Here is an 18096-nt window from a genome sequence, read left to right as displayed (position 1 = left end):
CTCTCATCAGAGATGACGTTTCACGGCCAAATCAAATAAACAATCGGAGGAGAGCCCTTCTAGCCAATCAGAGGTGAAAAAGGTGGTAGCCTACCTTCTCCTACCATCCTGGGGAAAAAAAAATATTGCACGCGGGAATGGCGCTTTTGGGGGATTTAAAAATCCAGTCACATACTGTGACGTCGTGCCGCGACGCGGGAATGGACGGAACGGAACGTTCGGAATCGTTAGTGGAATCGTTAACGTGTGGACGTGTACGATTCCGATGGATCGGAATGTTTGGAACCGGTTCCAAACCGGAACTTGGAACCGATTCCCAAGCCTACATACAGGTGGTGCACATTTTTTCACAGATGCAGATAAACAGAGCGGCGTGTGAACGTTTTTTCCCCAGTTTTCATGGGAAGTAGCAAGTCTTCTCGAGTCAAAAGGCGCAAGTCCAAGTGAAGTCACGAGTCATTGATGTTAAAGTCCAAGTCGAGTTGCAAGTCTTTGTACATTTTGTCGAGTCGAGTCTGAAGTCATCAAATTCATGACTCGAGTCTGACTCGAGTCCAAGTCACATGACTCGAGTCCACACCTCTGGTATAAAATATACATTGTTTCCTGGTTCAATATGTGTCTCAATTTACAAAGTTTACCAGTGATCTTTGCCAATTTAGAACTAATGCAATTGACTTGTGGTTTCCAGCTGAGCTTATGATCAATTATTACTCCCAGAAAGGAGTTTTCATAAACTCTTTCTAATCTGGTGTTATCACACAGTACTTCAATAGTTAAATCTTCAAGAATTCTACGTTTCCCAAAAATCATAAATTTTGTTTTCTTTATATTAATAGATAATTTGTTTAAATCAAACCACAATTTAAGTTTAACCAACTCTTCAGAGACAATCTTCAACAAATGTTGGAGATTCTCTCCTTTACAGAATATATTTGTGTCATCTGCAAAGATTACAAATTTCAACAAATCAGAAGTTTTGACAATATCATTTATGTATAATATAAACACCATATATTGTATTTTGGAGCTTTGACTTTTCCTCTCCCATCTGCACAAATTGTTGTCTATGTTCTAAATAGCTTTTTATCCAATTTAGCCCTATTCCCCTAATTCCATACGTTTCCAATTTTTGAAGCAAAATGTGATGATCTATTGTATCAAAGGCCTTTTTAAGGTCAATGAATACACCTATAGCAAACTTCTTGTCATCAATACTAGTTGTTAATTCTTCCACCAGGTCAATTAGAGCCAGAGATGTAGAACGATTTGATCTAAAACCATATTGACTATCAGTTAAGATCCCATATTTATCAATAAAACTGTCCGATCTGGTGGAAAATATCTTCTCCAAAATTTTAGAAAATTGGGGAAGCAATGAAATTGGTCTATAGTTAGTGTAAAGATTCTGTTCACCAGCTTTAAAGATAGGAACGACTTTAGCTATTTTCATCTTTGTGGGAAAGGAACCCAATTTCAGAGAGAGATTGGAAATATATACTATGGGATCTACTATTGCTACAAATAGTTGTTTAATTAAAAACATATCAATATCATCACAGTCTCTTGATGTTTTATTCTTAAAGTTATTGACAATATTTTATCAGTGTCTCTCAAAAAAATAGTTGCTGGATTTCTTTCTTCAAAGAATTGTGAGACATCGCCCTCTTGTGGAGGGATTATCTCATCAGCCAGATTAGGGCCTACGTTCACAAAGAATCCATTGAAGCCAGCCACGACTTCATCCCTGTTTTTAATTATTTTACCATTATCAATAAATTCGTTTGGAAATCCAGTACTTGTTTTTTTCCTTCTGATAATTGAATTTAAAATGTTCCAAGTACCCTTTATATTATTTTTATTAATTTCCAGCAATCTACTATAATAATCTTTTTTACATTTTCTTAAGATAGCTGTTAATTTATTTGTATATGTCTTGTATTTAGTTTCTTTCTCTTCAGTTCTGTGCTTAACAAAGTCTTTATATAAAGTATTCTTTTTTTTGCAGGCATTCATCAGACCCCTTGTAACCCAGGGTTTATATGGACGTTTAGATGTTATCTCTGATTGCTGAGTTTGACCATTTTTATAATACAGTCAAAAAGGTATTTAGAAATGAGTTATAGGCTAAGTCAACATCCCCTTCTTCATAAACATGCTTCCAGTCTTGAGCTAACAAATCATGTTTTAATTTATTCAGGGTGTGATCTGTTCTTAATCTCCTCTGTATATTTATTTTGCTGGTATCTAAATTATCGTGTTTGCATTCATGGAATACAAATATTGGCAGATGGTCAGTGATGTCATTTATTAACAATCCACTTTCTAAATTACTGCTCATGTTATTTGTAAAGATATTATCTATTACTGTTGCTGAGTGGGTGGTAATTCTGCTCGGTTTGGACATGGATATAGGCCTGTACTATACATTGCATCTTCTATAAACTCTTCTATTGCAGGTGATTTACTCGGATTTAAGAAATCTATATTATAATCCTCACAAAAATAAGCAACCTTCTGCTTGGCATTCAAAATCATGGCCTCAAACACTTCTTTAAAGCTTTCAATGCCAGAGTTGGGTGCTCTATAAACACAGCTAACGATAACATTCTTCATTTTACCCATATCGATTTCCACCGTTATACACTCACAAATGTCATCAATAACAGTCGTCATACTTTCAACATACTTATATCATTAAATAAAGTTGTTATTATAAAAAAAATACATTATATTTAATTTGAGTTATATTTAACCTTAAATAATACTGCCAGCTGATAGGGCTCTCTGTATGTTTTCAGCATTAGGTGAGTTGTTTTTTTCTTGAGAAAAATGAATGCCTATCTTGTGTAGACTACCTAACATTTATCCAGATGAGTCAATATTAAATCAAATCACAATAATTGAATTGAATTGAAATAATAAAAAAGCGTAGCTTACCAGAAATTGTACCATGTAAACATTGTAACATGTTGTCACTAAACCTAATAAAATTCAGTTTAGTTACTAAAATGTTTTGACAATCACAATACACTTGTTGTGATGCAATAATTTTTTTTTTTTGACATATATATATAGGCTATATATAAAAGTGGCAGTAAGACACTTTTTCTTGTGGATGAAAATGTTAGATAAATAAAGAAAGAAATTAACAACATATTCAAGAGATGATGATTTTAGGATTTCGTAATAAAAATAAATAATATTGTTAAGGATAAAACGGTGGGTCACATTAGTAGAGTTAAAAATATAAGAACTTAAATGGTAACACTTTACTTGAAGGGGTGTGCATAAGACTGACATGACACCGTCATAATCATCACCCATAATCATGGGTTAACATTTCATTAAACTGTCATGTGGTTGGTTTTGACATTGGCTGTCATGAAGCCATTATAACATTTTAATGACAAATTAAATTTGTACCACTGTAGTTGAGGTCAAGAAAAACATTCATGACACAGTTATAATGGCCTCATGGCAGCCAATGTCAAAACCAACCACCTGACAGTTTAATGAAATGTTAACCCATAGAGCTAAGTGATTTCTTAAGTTTGATAATTAATCTGCTATGTCATGTTTATGACATATCTATGACAATTTATGTTGTCTTGGTATTGTCAAGTTGTCATGACAAAGACACTGACAGGTTATGATGTATTGGTTTATGTCAAGTTGTCATAACAAAGACATCTCAAACAATGTCATATTTGCATTAAAATGTCATAATTGAGCAAATGACACTTAATGACAGTTGTCATAAACATGCATAAGACCTCCTTCATATTTATGACATCTGTCATGTCATGATTATGAAGGTGTCATGTCAGTCTTATGCACACCCCTTCAAGTAAAGTGTTACCACTTAAATCAACCCTAAATGTAGTTTCTTCAACAAGACCACAAAATGAACAAGTTTAATTAATATCAAGATATTTACAGATAGATGAATTAAACGTGTCGTTCAAATCTTTTAAATTTTTGCGCTTGTGATAACGCGTCGTAGGTCACATGATAACGTCAACATGGCAGATGTCCGGTTCGCATTCATACTTAACGAGATCAGGCTATAAAGTACCTACTCTTTTAGCGCTCCTTAAGTAAGTAATTAAGTACCTACTCATTGAGTATGCGGTTTCGAACGCACATGACAAGACACATGTTCTGTGTCTTGTCATGTGATTCCCTGTTAGTCATGTGATCCTGCCATATGTCTTGTCATTGGTTAATCGCCTGTTCATTGTTCACAGGTGTCCCTTGTCTTGTCTTGTCATTAGTTTGTGTATTTAAGCCCTCATGTTTGCCATGTGTCTTTATCAAGTATTGTTTCCTGTAGATCTCTGGTTCCATGTTCATGTTCATGTTCTGAGCTTTCATGCCACACCATGTTTTTGTTTGGTTTTCTTTGTAATAAACTGCTCTTGGGTTCTCTACAACTTGCCTCCAGTGGATCCTTACGTTACACACACATGTTTTTTGTATCCCTATATTGGTTATACTGATGTCTCTGAATATGTTTCATAATTATAGTCAGGCAAAATACTAATAGAATTTCTTTTTTTTATTTCAACCCCTGTTGTAATAAAACAGAAACCCAATCCAATCAATCTCTGTTCTTGAGTGTGAGATTTACCAGCAATGCTACCCTTGTGTTTGATCATTTATAATGACACTACTGCAACATATGAACATCATGTTTCTCTCATACTGGTAACTTATAAGGAGAAATAGAGTGATTCAGAGATGTAGATTCTTAGTTGGGGAAACATGTCAGACAAAGCTCATATGGCCTGAAGTTGATGTGTATTTCTTTTAGGAACTCAAATATCCAGAGTGCATGCCTTCACCAGATCTGTTAAGAAAAACATTAGAATAAATAACTAAGTGGGCATCATTTCATAAGTCAAAAGCAACAAGACAGCTATAAAATCTTCACATTTTTAACAAAATCATTGTAGGAAATCATAGACATATTCTATACCTGGTGCACCCTGACCAGTCTCGTAGGTCTTTTCAATCATGTCCATGTACGGTTTAGTCAGGAATTCCTCCAGAGATTTAGTAGATTTTTGAAGGCATTTAGTGGAATCAGAGAAAAGGAGGTTTCTTTCACCCTCTGACTTGAACAGGCTGTTTGAAGATGTCTAAAACATGGGGGAGAGAATTTAAGAATTAGACAACATTTCAAAACAGGTCTAGTAACACAAAATATGCTGCTTTAAATACAAGTACATAAAACGTGAACAGGACCGGAGCTTTACATGACATCTCCTACCTGTGCTAGTTTCAACATCACAAGATAAAATACAGAATCTGTGAAAGAGGAAAAATGAGATCCACAGGAAAATCTACACAGAACTGCAATGAACTCACTTGAGCCGCCTCCAGAATGGACACCACATCATCGCGTACATCTTCCCGAGTCACCACAGCATTAGCCGGCACACTGGCAAGTTTACATTTATCAAATTCAGAGTATTTGAATGTTTTGTCAGGTGATCCAGGGCAGATCAGTTCAAATTCATCTGACTTCAGTTGCTTAGCCCATTCTGGCCCTTTACCTAAGTAGATATAGAGAAGGAACCAGACCAGAAAAATACAAAATGTGACACTATGAAAAGTGTGAAGCTTTATTAATCGACGTAAACCACACTAACCATCTGTGTAATCCCCAACGATAGTGTGCTTGATGAAAGCAACATCACCAGCTTTTTCTGTAAGACACCTACAAGAGGAGTGAGATTATGGTGTGTTTAGATTATGGATTGGAGTCAGCATACAGATCTAAAAAACATGTTTCCCTTTCCATTCTAGTCTACGGTCCATTACCTGAAAGCCCCATCATAGCCATAATAGATCTCTGCAGAAGAGGCTTTGCACTTGCCCTCATCTCCAACTTTATCCACAACTCCACTTCCTTTACACAGTTCACACATGTTTGATGCAGGATCAGCACCAGGAGCGCAGCCTTTACTGAAGAAGTTGTCTGAGAAATGAAGACAAAATATGTCTTTTTATGCAATTACATGAACTAAATCTGAAAGAATCAATAGAAAACATGAAGTAACCAGCTGAGAATACACACTCAGTGATACTCACATAGGGTACAGTCAGGTGTTCTGCCACATATGACTGAATCTGGGACTTTCCAACCAGCATTGCGGTTCAGGCCAGTGTGGCAGGACTTTCTCCCTTTCAGGTTACTCCACGTTACACCCGAGCCCTTACGCACAACCGCCACAACATGGTAACTTGAGGCCTCTGTGCACATCACAGAAACGTTCATTGCAGGATTATCGGATCAAGTATAGAAAACTGTTGTCAGACAACTGATGAGAAAATGCAGACTAGAGCTTCACAAAAGTGGACGTATGTAATACTTGCCTCCACTATCGGGACAGTTTTCTGCAAGGAAGGAGAGAATAAAATTTTAGATTTCATCAAACATGTAAATTCTGACTAATAGGTTTCTTATGAATTGATTCATGAAATATGAGGTAGTGTTCATTCTTACGTTGAATATACTGCTCAACCATGACTGGAACTAAACCGCACTTTTCAGCAATATATACCTGGGCACTATCAACTGTAAAGGCATCTGCCTCTCTGCGCTTTAGTGAAAATAAAACTGATAATTAACCTACAAGTGGACAGCAAGTAAAGATGATTGACATCAACCTCAGCACTCATCCATGTGACCCAACAATACCATGACTTTCTGGATGCACTCGTCCACAGATGATGCCCTTCTGCACTCCAAACGAGGAATCTGTAAACTTTCACACTTCTGTTGCTCTGCGTGGCTAATAACACACCATTGAATTTTATGGTCTGGATCCGGTGCTGGCGGGTTCCCATCTGATGAGAAATTATACACACAATATACAATCATGCTTTTCAAGTAAATGTCAAGAACTACAAACTCAAGGCCCCAAAAGTGCTTGACACTTAAGTCAGCCTTAAAATGGGGAATCTGCAAACACATGATGCTAGAGCATTTCTCACAACTCACTTTTTAGTGTGTGTGCAGATAGTACACAAAGTTCACACAAAAAATGTGGTAACACTTTATTTTACAGTGTCATTGTTACATATGTTACATATAGTTACTATAGTAAGAACTATAAATTATGCATAATTACATGCAACTAACCCTAAACCAAACCAAACCATAACCCTAACCTTATAATAAGTACTTAAATGTTTAATTACAGTGTAACAGACACTTTAAAATAAGTGTAACCAAAAATCCAAAATAAAATGTATTTTTACCATTTAAAGGGTTAGTTCACCCCAAAATGAACATTTTGTCATCATTTACTCACCTTTTATGTCGTTCGAAATCCGTAAGACTTTAGTTCTTTGAAACATAAATGAAGATCTTTTAATGAAATCTGAGAGATTTATGTCCCTCCATTGACAGCATACGCAACTACCACTTTGACGATTCAAATAGTTCATAAAGAGATCGTGAAACTAGTCAATATGAATCAAGCTGTTTAGTCCACATTTTCTGAAGAGACACGATCACTTTATAAGATGAACAGATTGCATTTAGGCTTTTATTCACATATAAACATTCATCAACTCACACATCAGTTGTGATAAACGGAAGCTCGAGCATGTTCGCTTGACGTGTGAGAACCAGTGAGGTTCATTCTCACATGTCAATCAAGTACATTTGAGCTTGTTTATGTTCGCTGATCAATGTCTATATGTGAATAAAAGCCTTAATTCAATCGGTTCATCTTATAAAGCTATCATGTCTCTTCAGAAAAAAATCATAAGGATTAGTTTGTCGATTTCTTTATGAACTTTTTTAAGCGTCAATGGACGGACAGAAATCTCTCAGATTTCATTACAAACACCTTCATTTGTGTTCCGAAGATGAACAAAAGTCTTGCGGGTTTAAAACGTTATTTCCCTTTAATGAATGCTAAATAATTAAAATAAATGTTGTTTAATGCATGTTTATGTGTGGCTTCATTGTCCCAGTACTTTTTTTAGGCACACTGTACACATTCACAGGTATTTTTGGTATAATTGTGTCACCTCTAAGGGCACGCATGGCCTCATAATAATCTTGTTTCAGGTAGAGGAAGGAGTCTGTGATCTTTGGGAGCTCCACCAGGCCAGATGCAGAGTCTGAGAATATCAGGTCTTTACCCCCAAAAGCATCAGAAGAGAAAAGATCTGAATCCTGTTGAACACAACAAGAGGCTTTCATTGTCTCCTGAATTATATTTTTTGTCTCCTGAATTAAATATCCAGCAGCCATATCACCCTGTAGCCCAAGACTGGTTGCCCACTGAAGCAGGGCTGAGCCTTGTTAGTACCTGGATGGGAGACCTCCTGGGAAAAACCAGGTTGCTGCTGGAAGAGGTGTTAGTGAGGCCAGCAGGGGGTGCTCACCCTGTGGTCTGTGTGGGTCCTAATGCCCCAGTATAGTGACGGGGACACTATACTGCCAAAAGAGCACCGTCCTTCGGATGAGAAACCGAGGTCCTGACTCTCTGTGGTCATTAAAAATCCCAGGATGTCCTTCGAAAAAGAGTAGGGGTGTAACCCCGGCATCCTGACCAAATTTGCCCCTTGGCCTCTGTCTATCATGGCCTCCTAATCATCCTCATACACTGATTGGCTTCATCGCTCTGTCTCCTCTCCACCAGTAAGCTGGTGTGTGGTGGGCGTTCTGGCGCAATATGGCTGCCGTCGCATCATCCAAGTGGATGCTGCACATCGGTGGTGGTTGAGGAGATTCCCCCCTTCTATGTAAAGCGCTTTGAGGTCTCAGAAAAAGCGCTATATAAATGTAACGAATTATTATTATTATTATTATTAATTACAGGGTGAAATATCTAGATTTAGATCAATATTTCTCACTTTCTTAAAACAATGTCAGTCTTTCTTTAGTAATAATGTAGTATGGTGAAATTAAAAGTTATTGATGCAGCATCTGTTGCAATGACATACCGGAACCTGTGTAAGGGCTTTATAAATGCGCTGTGAATCAGCATCCTTGTGGGCGATGACAGCACGGGGAGGCTCTCTGCCGAAGTGACAGTCCTTGTACTGATCAACATCTTTCCTAGTGCCGTCCATGCACAACAGCTGGTAGTCCTGTCTCTCACTCACTTAGGATTTCAGATTAGACAAGAAAATCAGCAACCTTGGAATCATAACCTCCTGCAACAACTCTAATATCTTTAACAGTTTTGTGACAGTCGATCATATTTTAGATTTTGGCAGAATATATCACTGACCTGGGATTCCACCATGGCAAATAAAGGCAACGTCCCCATTACCCTTTTTCATGCACCTGGAAAGGATGCATGAGTTATATTGTTGTTTATACAGAGAGAAGACAATGTAAATATGAGTGTACTAGTGTGGAAGGCTCATACTGGAGGGCTACTCGGCAAAATGGCCAAAAGCAGCCGACGCAGTCACCCTGGCAAGCTGAGCACAGGTTTGGGTATATGGCTTTTGATATTCCAGGAACACAACTGCTCGAGAAGAACTGTGACACAGCTGGAAAAACAGACAAGTTCTCTCTTTTTCAAAACTCTAAACACATTCTCACTCACTAAAACACATTTTGTTTCAAAACGCTAAACACAAGCAGGCAAAAGTTAAACACAACTACAACACAGTTGTCATCGTTTACACACAACGACTCAAAATTGTTCACACTTGTTTTTAATGATGTGACCAAACCAACTGTACATAATACAAGTCAGTTCAGAGTCCCAAAATTGACTCAAAATATTTCACTGAACTATTGTAAGTTGTCATTACTATACTTGTTTACGCAATTTTTATTTACGCAAAATTTGTTCACTTATACTTTTTTTCTGTAACTGCATGCTTTCGATTCTGTGTTCTCCATTTTTTGATGTAGTGTCTAATGAATGATCTGTAGTGTTTGTAATATTGACTGTAATATTGAGCATTGTTTGATTTTGAGCACAAATATGGTTTTGATTTTGCCAGAAGAGTCAGATGTTCTCTGAATGTGGTTTGAAAATTTGGTTTTGAGAAGTTCAGAAAAACTTATTCAATTTTATTTCACTTTAAGTTTTAGTAATTTTAGTACTTCAACAATGTTGCCAAGGCAACATTTCCATTTTTTTGTTTAAGCTTTTTAAGTTTAAGTTTTTCATCTAATGTTTATATTTTATTTTTAGCGTTATTATCCCAGCTTATCATACGACTACTCGCCAAATAAATAAATACATAAAATAAATGATAAAATATTGATTTGAGTTTTTCATTTTTTACATTTTTTTTCCTGTATATATTATTTTAAAAGCTGTCTCTGAGAAAAAATAGTCCACGTACAAAACAACTGGTCTAGCAACGAGATGAACACTGCACCAATATTACAGCATAATAAGGCCCTCTAAAGGCTATTGATAGAACAATAGAACATAGATACATGAGACTCAAGATGGCGGCAGTTTTGTGAAACGAGAGTCTGTGGTGTTATATGAGAGTCACATACAGTAAGTGCTGCTGGTTTCAGTTGCATGGATGAGTGGACTGATATACAACATTACCATGGACAACGATCAATGTCAGGAAATACCAGGCCACTAAATGCCAGTGTTTTAGACAGCTATAATAATAATCCAAATATGATCTCCAAATAGAGCCAAACTTACCCTTCTCAAGAGGCATGTCATCAGGACCATCCCAGTCAATTATCCTGTCACTAACCAGTCGTCCAATAGGTAAATCCCAGCCTTCAGACCGTAGATAACAGCTGTGGCAGGAAGTCTTTCTCTTGAGATCTTTGATGGTGAATTGAGTGTCACGCTTTACCACAGCTACAGCATAACAGGGCTCTAGAGAAGAAGTGAAGCAGAGAGGAGGGGAACAGACTCAAAAACACATCTGACAGAAACCACTCACTGATAAATTGAAACATATTTAGAAAGGATTTCAGCATATACAGGAATCAGGATGATAGGATGATGCATCATCCAATTTATTATTAAAGGAAACAATGGAAACATTTGCATATAAATTTGTTATAGCACAAATGAAAACCATGAACATCATTGTGTCATTATTATTTATTTGAAGAAGTGTCATTAATGTGAAATACTAAATCAAATATTGATAACACTTTACAATAAGATTTAATTTGTTAACATTAACTATATTAGTTAACATGAATTAACAATTAAAAATAAGCTTAAAGCATTTATTAATCTTAGTTAATATTTGTTTCCACATTTAATAATGCATTATTACATTCAAAAGTTGTGTCTGTTCATATTATTTAGTGGACCTGAGCAAACATGAACTAACAATGAATTGTATTTTATTACCTCTATAAAGCTAACTGAATCATATTTGATACGCAAATTTCTAAGGTATTTAAATAATCAACATGATCAAAACTGTGCTGAAAAACCTGTTGAACACAATCTACAACATTCTATTGTCTGATTGATTGTTTTGTGTGTGTGTGTGTGTGTGTGTGTGTGTGTGTGTGTGTGTGTGTGTGTGTGTGTGTGTGTGTGTGTGTGTGTGTGTTGTGGGAATCCAGATTTATTAAAATATTTAATATAGGTTTACATTGAATTTAGCATGTTAAGGTTAGGTATAAATTATGATTATCAGAGTTTTCTAGCAAACGACTCTGGTCAGTCCTGTTTTACTGAAACTCTTGGAGTTTGTGTTTTAGCAAGAAAGTCCAGCCAGTCCTGTACTCGGGTCACAGTGTTTGAATAGATATGCTGAGTGGATTAGGGTGGGCAATGCTCCCAGTCTAGAACCGGTTCCTAAACCTGTCTTTTTGGTTTCTGCCCCTAAATGTATATAAACTGTAAGAGAACATTCACGTCAGACTTGGTGACTGCAGCTAACGACAGCTCGTGTTCTCAATAAAGAATCCTGCTGAAGAAACAACCAAGTCTCCTGGTCTTTCGATTCTAAGTTCACAACTGTGTGTGTGTGTGTGTGTGTGTGTGTGTGCGTGCGTGCGTGCGTGCGTGCGTGCGTGTGTGCGTGCATTTTAAGCTATACTGTTATAAAGATCTCACTGATTAACTTCAAAAGCCAAAAGCTATCGGAATTTCTTCTTGCATTTTAATATCAGCTACTGCACTTTTTTCTTCAAGTATGAGCTCCATATTCTCCTGATGTATCAAATATGATGCTCAACAAACAACGCATATGCATTAAGATTTTTTAGATTTTTTAAACATTTTGTCTATAATTCTATAAACTCTTGCATTTAAAAAAAACGTTAAAGTAATTAACGTAAAGTAACGTTAACAAAAATGAATAAATACTGTAACAAATGCATTGCTCATTGTTAATGATCCATCTGAATTACACAATAGGCTACATCTTTTTACTTCTATTTTTAATTCAATTGATTGTCAATTACCAATAAACCATGCATTTAGATTGAAATATAATACTCAATTGGTCTATAGGTTATGATAATAAATGAAGATGTTTGAATCATTGAACTCCATGAATTATGAATTATAATAATTATTTCATGAAAAATAAAAAAAACATTTGTGTGTGTGTGTGTGTGTATCAACACCACAAAAAAATATTTACCTGTTTTATATTTCTCTGCAATGATAGGACGGAGTTCATAAGGTTTGAGTCCACCAAAGTAAACATGTTTACCATCAGCAGTTACAGCATCTGCTTCACCTTTCTGTGAATTATATATTCAGTTTAAGGAAAATGCTATAGTTTAGACTGAACAAAACCCCCAAAGTAAAATAATACACGTTTTATTACCTCGATGCTCTTTATGCAGTCAGTTATAGTAGGCTGGAGAACACATTCAAGATCTGCTGATTTGCTTGCAAGGTGTTTGCATTTATCCAGCTCTTTCTGTGTTTTCACACACCATTTGACTTTCTGAGCACTGGCTGAGGGCAGCGCCACAACTGCAAAGAAAACAATCAGTGATAAACACAATGATTAAATAAGAACTGAAGATGAAAATAACAACAATATCAAAGATGAGAATTACCAAGGCAGCCCAGCAATGAGATGAGCAAGATGTTCATATTAGGCCGTCACCAGGGATTTCTGGTAGGAAGAGACAGGAGAGAACATGCTTTTTATAGGAGGTCTGGAAGCACTAGTGGGTTGGGTCATCATCATCATTATCATCATCATCATCATCATCATCATCATTATCATTGTTTGCTCATGATTTCTCAATATCTGCTTGTACAGGCAGTGAGCCAGTACACATTTGCAAAGCGGCCATTTTCTTTTTTCATGGAAATTCCCTGGTGCAGCTAATGTTAATGTTGAACATTTATTAACAATTTAAAACAAATTAACATTAGCTTTCTCTTTTATATAAATAAATAGTAGAACGGTACAATTATACTGTACATGCACCTTGAAAATCACATTAAACATGACATACCTTTCATTAAAATCTACCTTCATTATATATGCAATATAGTGTGTTAGTGTGATTTTATTATTTTTAGTTTCAGTGGTTTTCTATCTTGGTAATGCATTGACTTGGATTCACTGCCCTACAGAATATAATGCCACATTTGAACCCTGATCCTAATTGGGAATGAAATCCTGTATTGGTCAATGACAAATTAATTTTTGCACAATAAAGAGTATGGGAAAAAAAATCCAATCTGCATGTGCCAAGTTATAAGAAATGTACTCTTGGCTGGTATCATATGCACTTCTGAACCATTTTCAGTTTAAATGTAATTAAAATTTAAATGTCATGTGGAAAAAAGTAGTGCACACATCTTAATAATTTCAAGGTAAAACGTTGTTACAAATATCATGAAATATTAATAAATATCATTATGTTTTCATTAATCACATCACGTTACATTTTACATATTGATCTATCCTTTTTCTTGTCGCAAAAAGGTCAAATTATATGATATTTTAACAGACGTATTGACCTTGACAACAGGGTTATTACTAAAACTAAAACCATAAAAAATGTCATTATTTGAAATAAAGTAAACATTAACTGAAATAAAATATTACAAAAAATGAAACAGCTCGACACGTCAACATTTCACATTGTCATTTATAGTTTAAGATAACTAATACAAAATAAAAAAAATAATTAAAACTATATATAAATATAACAGTAAAACCATTTCCTGTTTTGTTTTTTTTCCTGCATGTTAATTGCATTACATGACCTTGATTTGATTGACATGCATTTTTTCAAATATTAATAAGCAGTGATAAGCGGTTAAATTAAAATATTATTATTCACAATATTATTGTTGAATCTCATTGTTTTAATTGGCTTTTTGGAGACTTTTTTTGGAGACAACAAACTTTGACTTTACCAGGTCCAGCTGTCTATGAACTCTAACCTCGGACACTCCACTATCTGAAGGAGATAACAGACAGGCATTTTCCAGGGGTACAGAGCCACTGTTTGAAGAGATCATGTGTCATACAATGATATGCTCATAAATGGCAGATCATGAAAAATATGGCAACATGTATTTGACTGAAAATATACTAAAAGCATATGCATGTCCTTCTCTTCAAGCATGTCAGACTAGGAAATCAAGGTTGCAGTACTTCAAAAGGACAATTTATACAGTCTCTCGATCTCTCGACATTGATCTTGAATTTTGTGCCAATACTTCAACAGCTATTGTTTTGTTTCATGCAGACTGCAGTCGCATTTAGCAGCACATTAACTGGATTCTGAGAATGAACAAAGGTGACTGAGATTCAGCTCCCTTATGTAACCGCTCTTAGATACTAGAGCACTTGATCTGAGATCTGAGCAGGGGGTAGTAGTGGAACTGAGTAACAGGGGCCCTTGGCGAAGAGGGGGCCCACAAAGATATATTGATATATATTGGTGTTGTGAGGGGCCCACCCCTTGGTTCTGTTTGGTGCATTTGCCCCTGGATCTGAGCATGCAGTTATATTGCGCTGGTACTAATACTAGATACTGTCTGATCCGTGCTGGTGTTCAAGTCTGAGAATCTCTCAGTTTCGATTCTACATTCCCAAGTACGAGTACAGCTGTGCCTGTATGTGCAAATCCTGTGGTTGACTGACCTGAGTGTTTGACCAGCTGCAGCTATTTAACTTAGCCCTGCTTGCAAAAGTTTAAAGGCCTATGCAAACACTGAAGAACACTGTGATAAAGAGGATATGAAACAATGAAAAGTTATACCAATACTGCCGGGATAGACAGCTTACAAGTTGTCCAATGCAGATGAATTAAATAAATAAATTAGGTGGTTGATTGATTTGAAATTTCATCTTCATGAGGATTTTTGTACACCTGTGAATTAAACTATAGGTGCGTTCCATTTGACCGTAAGTGGACTGCGAAGTGGACTTCACAGGGTATTCTGCCATCTTAAGTGAGATTCCAATCCGAAGGGAGCGAACATGTTCAGTTCGAAGGGCACTGCGCACGGCATAGGGAATAAGGGAACATCGATACATCACTTCACAGGAAGTGGAGAGCGACGATCGCCCAACTGTCATTTCGCGCACGTCATCACCATCATCACGGTCAAAACTATACATTTCACCATTGTTATACAAATGACAGTATTTTTAACGGTTATTGTTGTGAATATCACATATACTATTTTTGATAATTATAATTTACCTCAGTGAATGCAGCCAGCTTAGCTAGTTTGTAAAGTGAAGTGAAAAAGTAAAGTGATTTTATTTTGTAAAATAGTGCAATATAATTGTAAATATATAATATAATAATAAAAATTTAAATATGTATGTAGTCCTATATATTTTTGTTATATCATAATCTGCGCGACTCCGTCGTTGACTTTCTTTGATGACGTTTGCAGGGCGTTTCAAATGAGCAGTTATTGTCAGTGAAGTCCACTTCAACTGATATACCGTGCTCAGGGAGTAGGGGAGCAGTGAACACCGTATGGACCCTGTCGAATGGAACGCACTTTATTTTATACTACAGGGCCGTTGAATGCTTGAATCTGATTGGTTGACGAACGTTCTAAGGTGTGCATTATTTTCAGGGAAACGCACGGCTAAAGTAGTTCCAGGCAGGTCTTGACCGCATTACAGTTCCATATCACTTCGCGTAGTTAACGGTAATAACGGAAAATAGGATACAATTCATAACAAGAAAAAGCATTTAGCCGCATGCGCTTGAACTGGAATTTTCAATGTCTAGCTTCACAATCAATGGAAACATGCAGTTTAATGTGAATAAATAAAGTATATAGTCCTATCTATAATCAATAGAAAATTAAACTGAATATAGGCTAAATAAATGGATAGTCCAGCAGCACAGATTATTATTGCAGATAATATAACAAATAAATAATTATTGATAGGCCTACTTGATAAAAGGGCTTTGTGTTTCATTTATTTGGCTAGTCTGTCATCTGTCAATAATAGAAAAAAAAAAGAATGAATTCGAATTAATTAAAAGGAATTGAATTAATAAATAAATAATAATATTGACGCACATGCTTTTCTGTCTCATTATTGCAACATCTCTCTCTCTCTAATAACTGCATTAATAACTGGGGACACACTTTAAGGCCGGTTATGAATGTAATTTGATACGTATGACTGATCATGTCCAAACGCGTGTTCAGCGCGTTCAGTCTGTGTTCAAAGTCGGAGAATGTGTCAGTTAGGGCGTGTGTCCACCAAAGCGTTATTAGCCAGCTGAAAACGCTAGGCGCTCTGCTAAAAACGCTCAGCTGTGGGCGCTTGAGAGCGTTTTGGCAGCGCAGCGTTTTTTCAGTTGAGACGGTTGAGACCGAGACACTTTGCTTGTTATGATACGGAATATCCGCGAAAGTCTTACTAGTATCTCATTTCACACATATTTTGTTTCTGTGTTGATTCTATATTAAAATGTCAATACAATGTAATGTATTTTATCTGGCTCTTGATTTTGTTCCGTTATTATGCTTGTTGTTGTCATCTGTTGACGTTGTACAAGCAGAATCATGTGGCGGACGCGGTTGGTCGGTCTGGTATTAGTCCCGCCCCTCCTCCACTGTGATTGGACGGTTGGGTAAAAAGTGACAGTGATGAGCGCTGCGTTTTACCAAAAGTTGAACATTCTTCAACTCTCGGCGACCAGTAAAAAACGCCGAACGCTCAGCGCTTCAGCGTGAAAAAGACGCTCAGCGCCTCGTTACGCTCATGGCGTTTTAAAAACGCGGCGCTCCCATTGAAAACAATTGAAAAAACACGCCAGCCGCGAGTAAAAACGCTTTGGTGGACACACGGCCTTAGTCGTGTGTCCCCAGCATTAGGCCGTGTGTCCACCAAAGCGTTTTTAGCCAGCTGAAAACGCTAGGCGCTCTGCTAAAAACGCTCAGCTGTGGGCGCTTGAGAGCGTTTTGGCAGCGCAGCGTTTTTTCAGTTGAGACGGTTGAGACCGAGACACTTGCTTGTTATGATACGTAATATCCGCGAAAGTCTTACTAGTATCTCATTTCACACATATTTTGTTTCTGTGTTGATTCTATATTAAAATGTCAATACAATGTAATGTATTTTCTCTGGCTCTTGATTTTGTTCCGTTATTATGCTTGTTGTTGTCATCTGTTGACGTTGTACAAGCAGAATAATGTGGCGGACGCGGTTGGTCGGTGTGGTATTAGTCCCACCCCTCCTCCACTGTGATTGGATGGTTGGGTAAAAAGTGACAGTGATGAGCGCTGCGTTTTACCAAAAGTTGAACATTCTTCAACTCTCGGCGACCAGTAAAAAACGCCGAACGCTCAGCGCTTCAGCGTGAAAAAGACGCTCAGCGCCTCGTTACGCTCATGGCGTTTTAAAAACGCGGCGCTCCCATTGAAAACAATTGAAAAAACACGCCACTCGCGAGTAAAAACGCTTTGGTGGACACACGGCCTTAGTCTGCTATCAGTGGCTCAAACCTCCGTTACTAACTCTAAAATGACGTTTTGGAATTAGCAACGGAGGCAGTGGATTAGATGCGTAAGAAATTAGTCCTACATACAAGAGCGTTTTAATGACAAAAACTTTAAAAACGTCTTGAAATACATAATCTGAACAATGTTTCGAGGTGTGGTAACTGTAGTATAAGCGGAATAATTGACTTCA

At 36.7% G+C, this 18096-nt stretch overlaps 1 protein-coding gene across 1 annotated transcript; it reads right to left on the bottom strand.

Moving 5' to 3' along the window:
* Window positions 1-4541: 4541 nt before the first annotated feature.
* On the bottom strand, window positions 4542-13078 carry LOC308696303 (serotransferrin-1-like). Its single transcript, XM_081374846.1, has 17 exons — window positions 13013-13078; window positions 12775-12926; window positions 12586-12688; window positions 10665-10847; window positions 9405-9531; window positions 9264-9319; window positions 8974-9134; window positions 8053-8200; window positions 6710-6858; window positions 6515-6611; window positions 6385-6405; window positions 6100-6261; window positions 5830-5986; window positions 5658-5725; window positions 5374-5561; window positions 4982-5144; window positions 4542-4852 (listed from the first exon to the last, which is right to left on the bottom strand). Exons 1-17 carry the CDS (start codon window positions 13047-13049, stop codon window positions 4821-4823), a joined length of 2004 nt encoding a protein of 667 aa, XP_081230972.1. The 5' UTR covers window positions 13050-13078; the 3' UTR covers window positions 4542-4820.
* Window positions 13079-18096: the final 5018 nt, after the last annotated feature.

This window comes from Scardinius erythrophthalmus, assembly GCF_964197995.2.
Source record: "Scardinius erythrophthalmus genome assembly, chromosome: 9".
Taxonomy (NCBI): Eukaryota; Metazoa; Chordata; class Actinopteri; order Cypriniformes; family Leuciscidae; genus Scardinius; species Scardinius erythrophthalmus.
The sequence above is the reverse complement of the archived record's forward strand: the minus strand, read 5'-3'. Positions and strand labels throughout refer to the sequence as shown.

Coding starts and splice junctions, on each gene's coding strand:
- LOC308696303 (XM_081374846.1), bottom strand. CDS start 13,049: ATGAACATCTTGCTCATCTCATTGCTGGGCTGCCTTG. Junction 6,262..6,384: donor AAACTGTCCCGATAGTGGAG/GCAAGTATTACA, acceptor TGATGTGCACAG/AGGCCTCAAGTTACCATGTT. Junction 5,562..5,657: donor CGTTGGGGATTACACAGATG/GTTAGTGTGGTT, acceptor ATATCTACTTAG/GTAAAGGGCCAGAATGGGCT.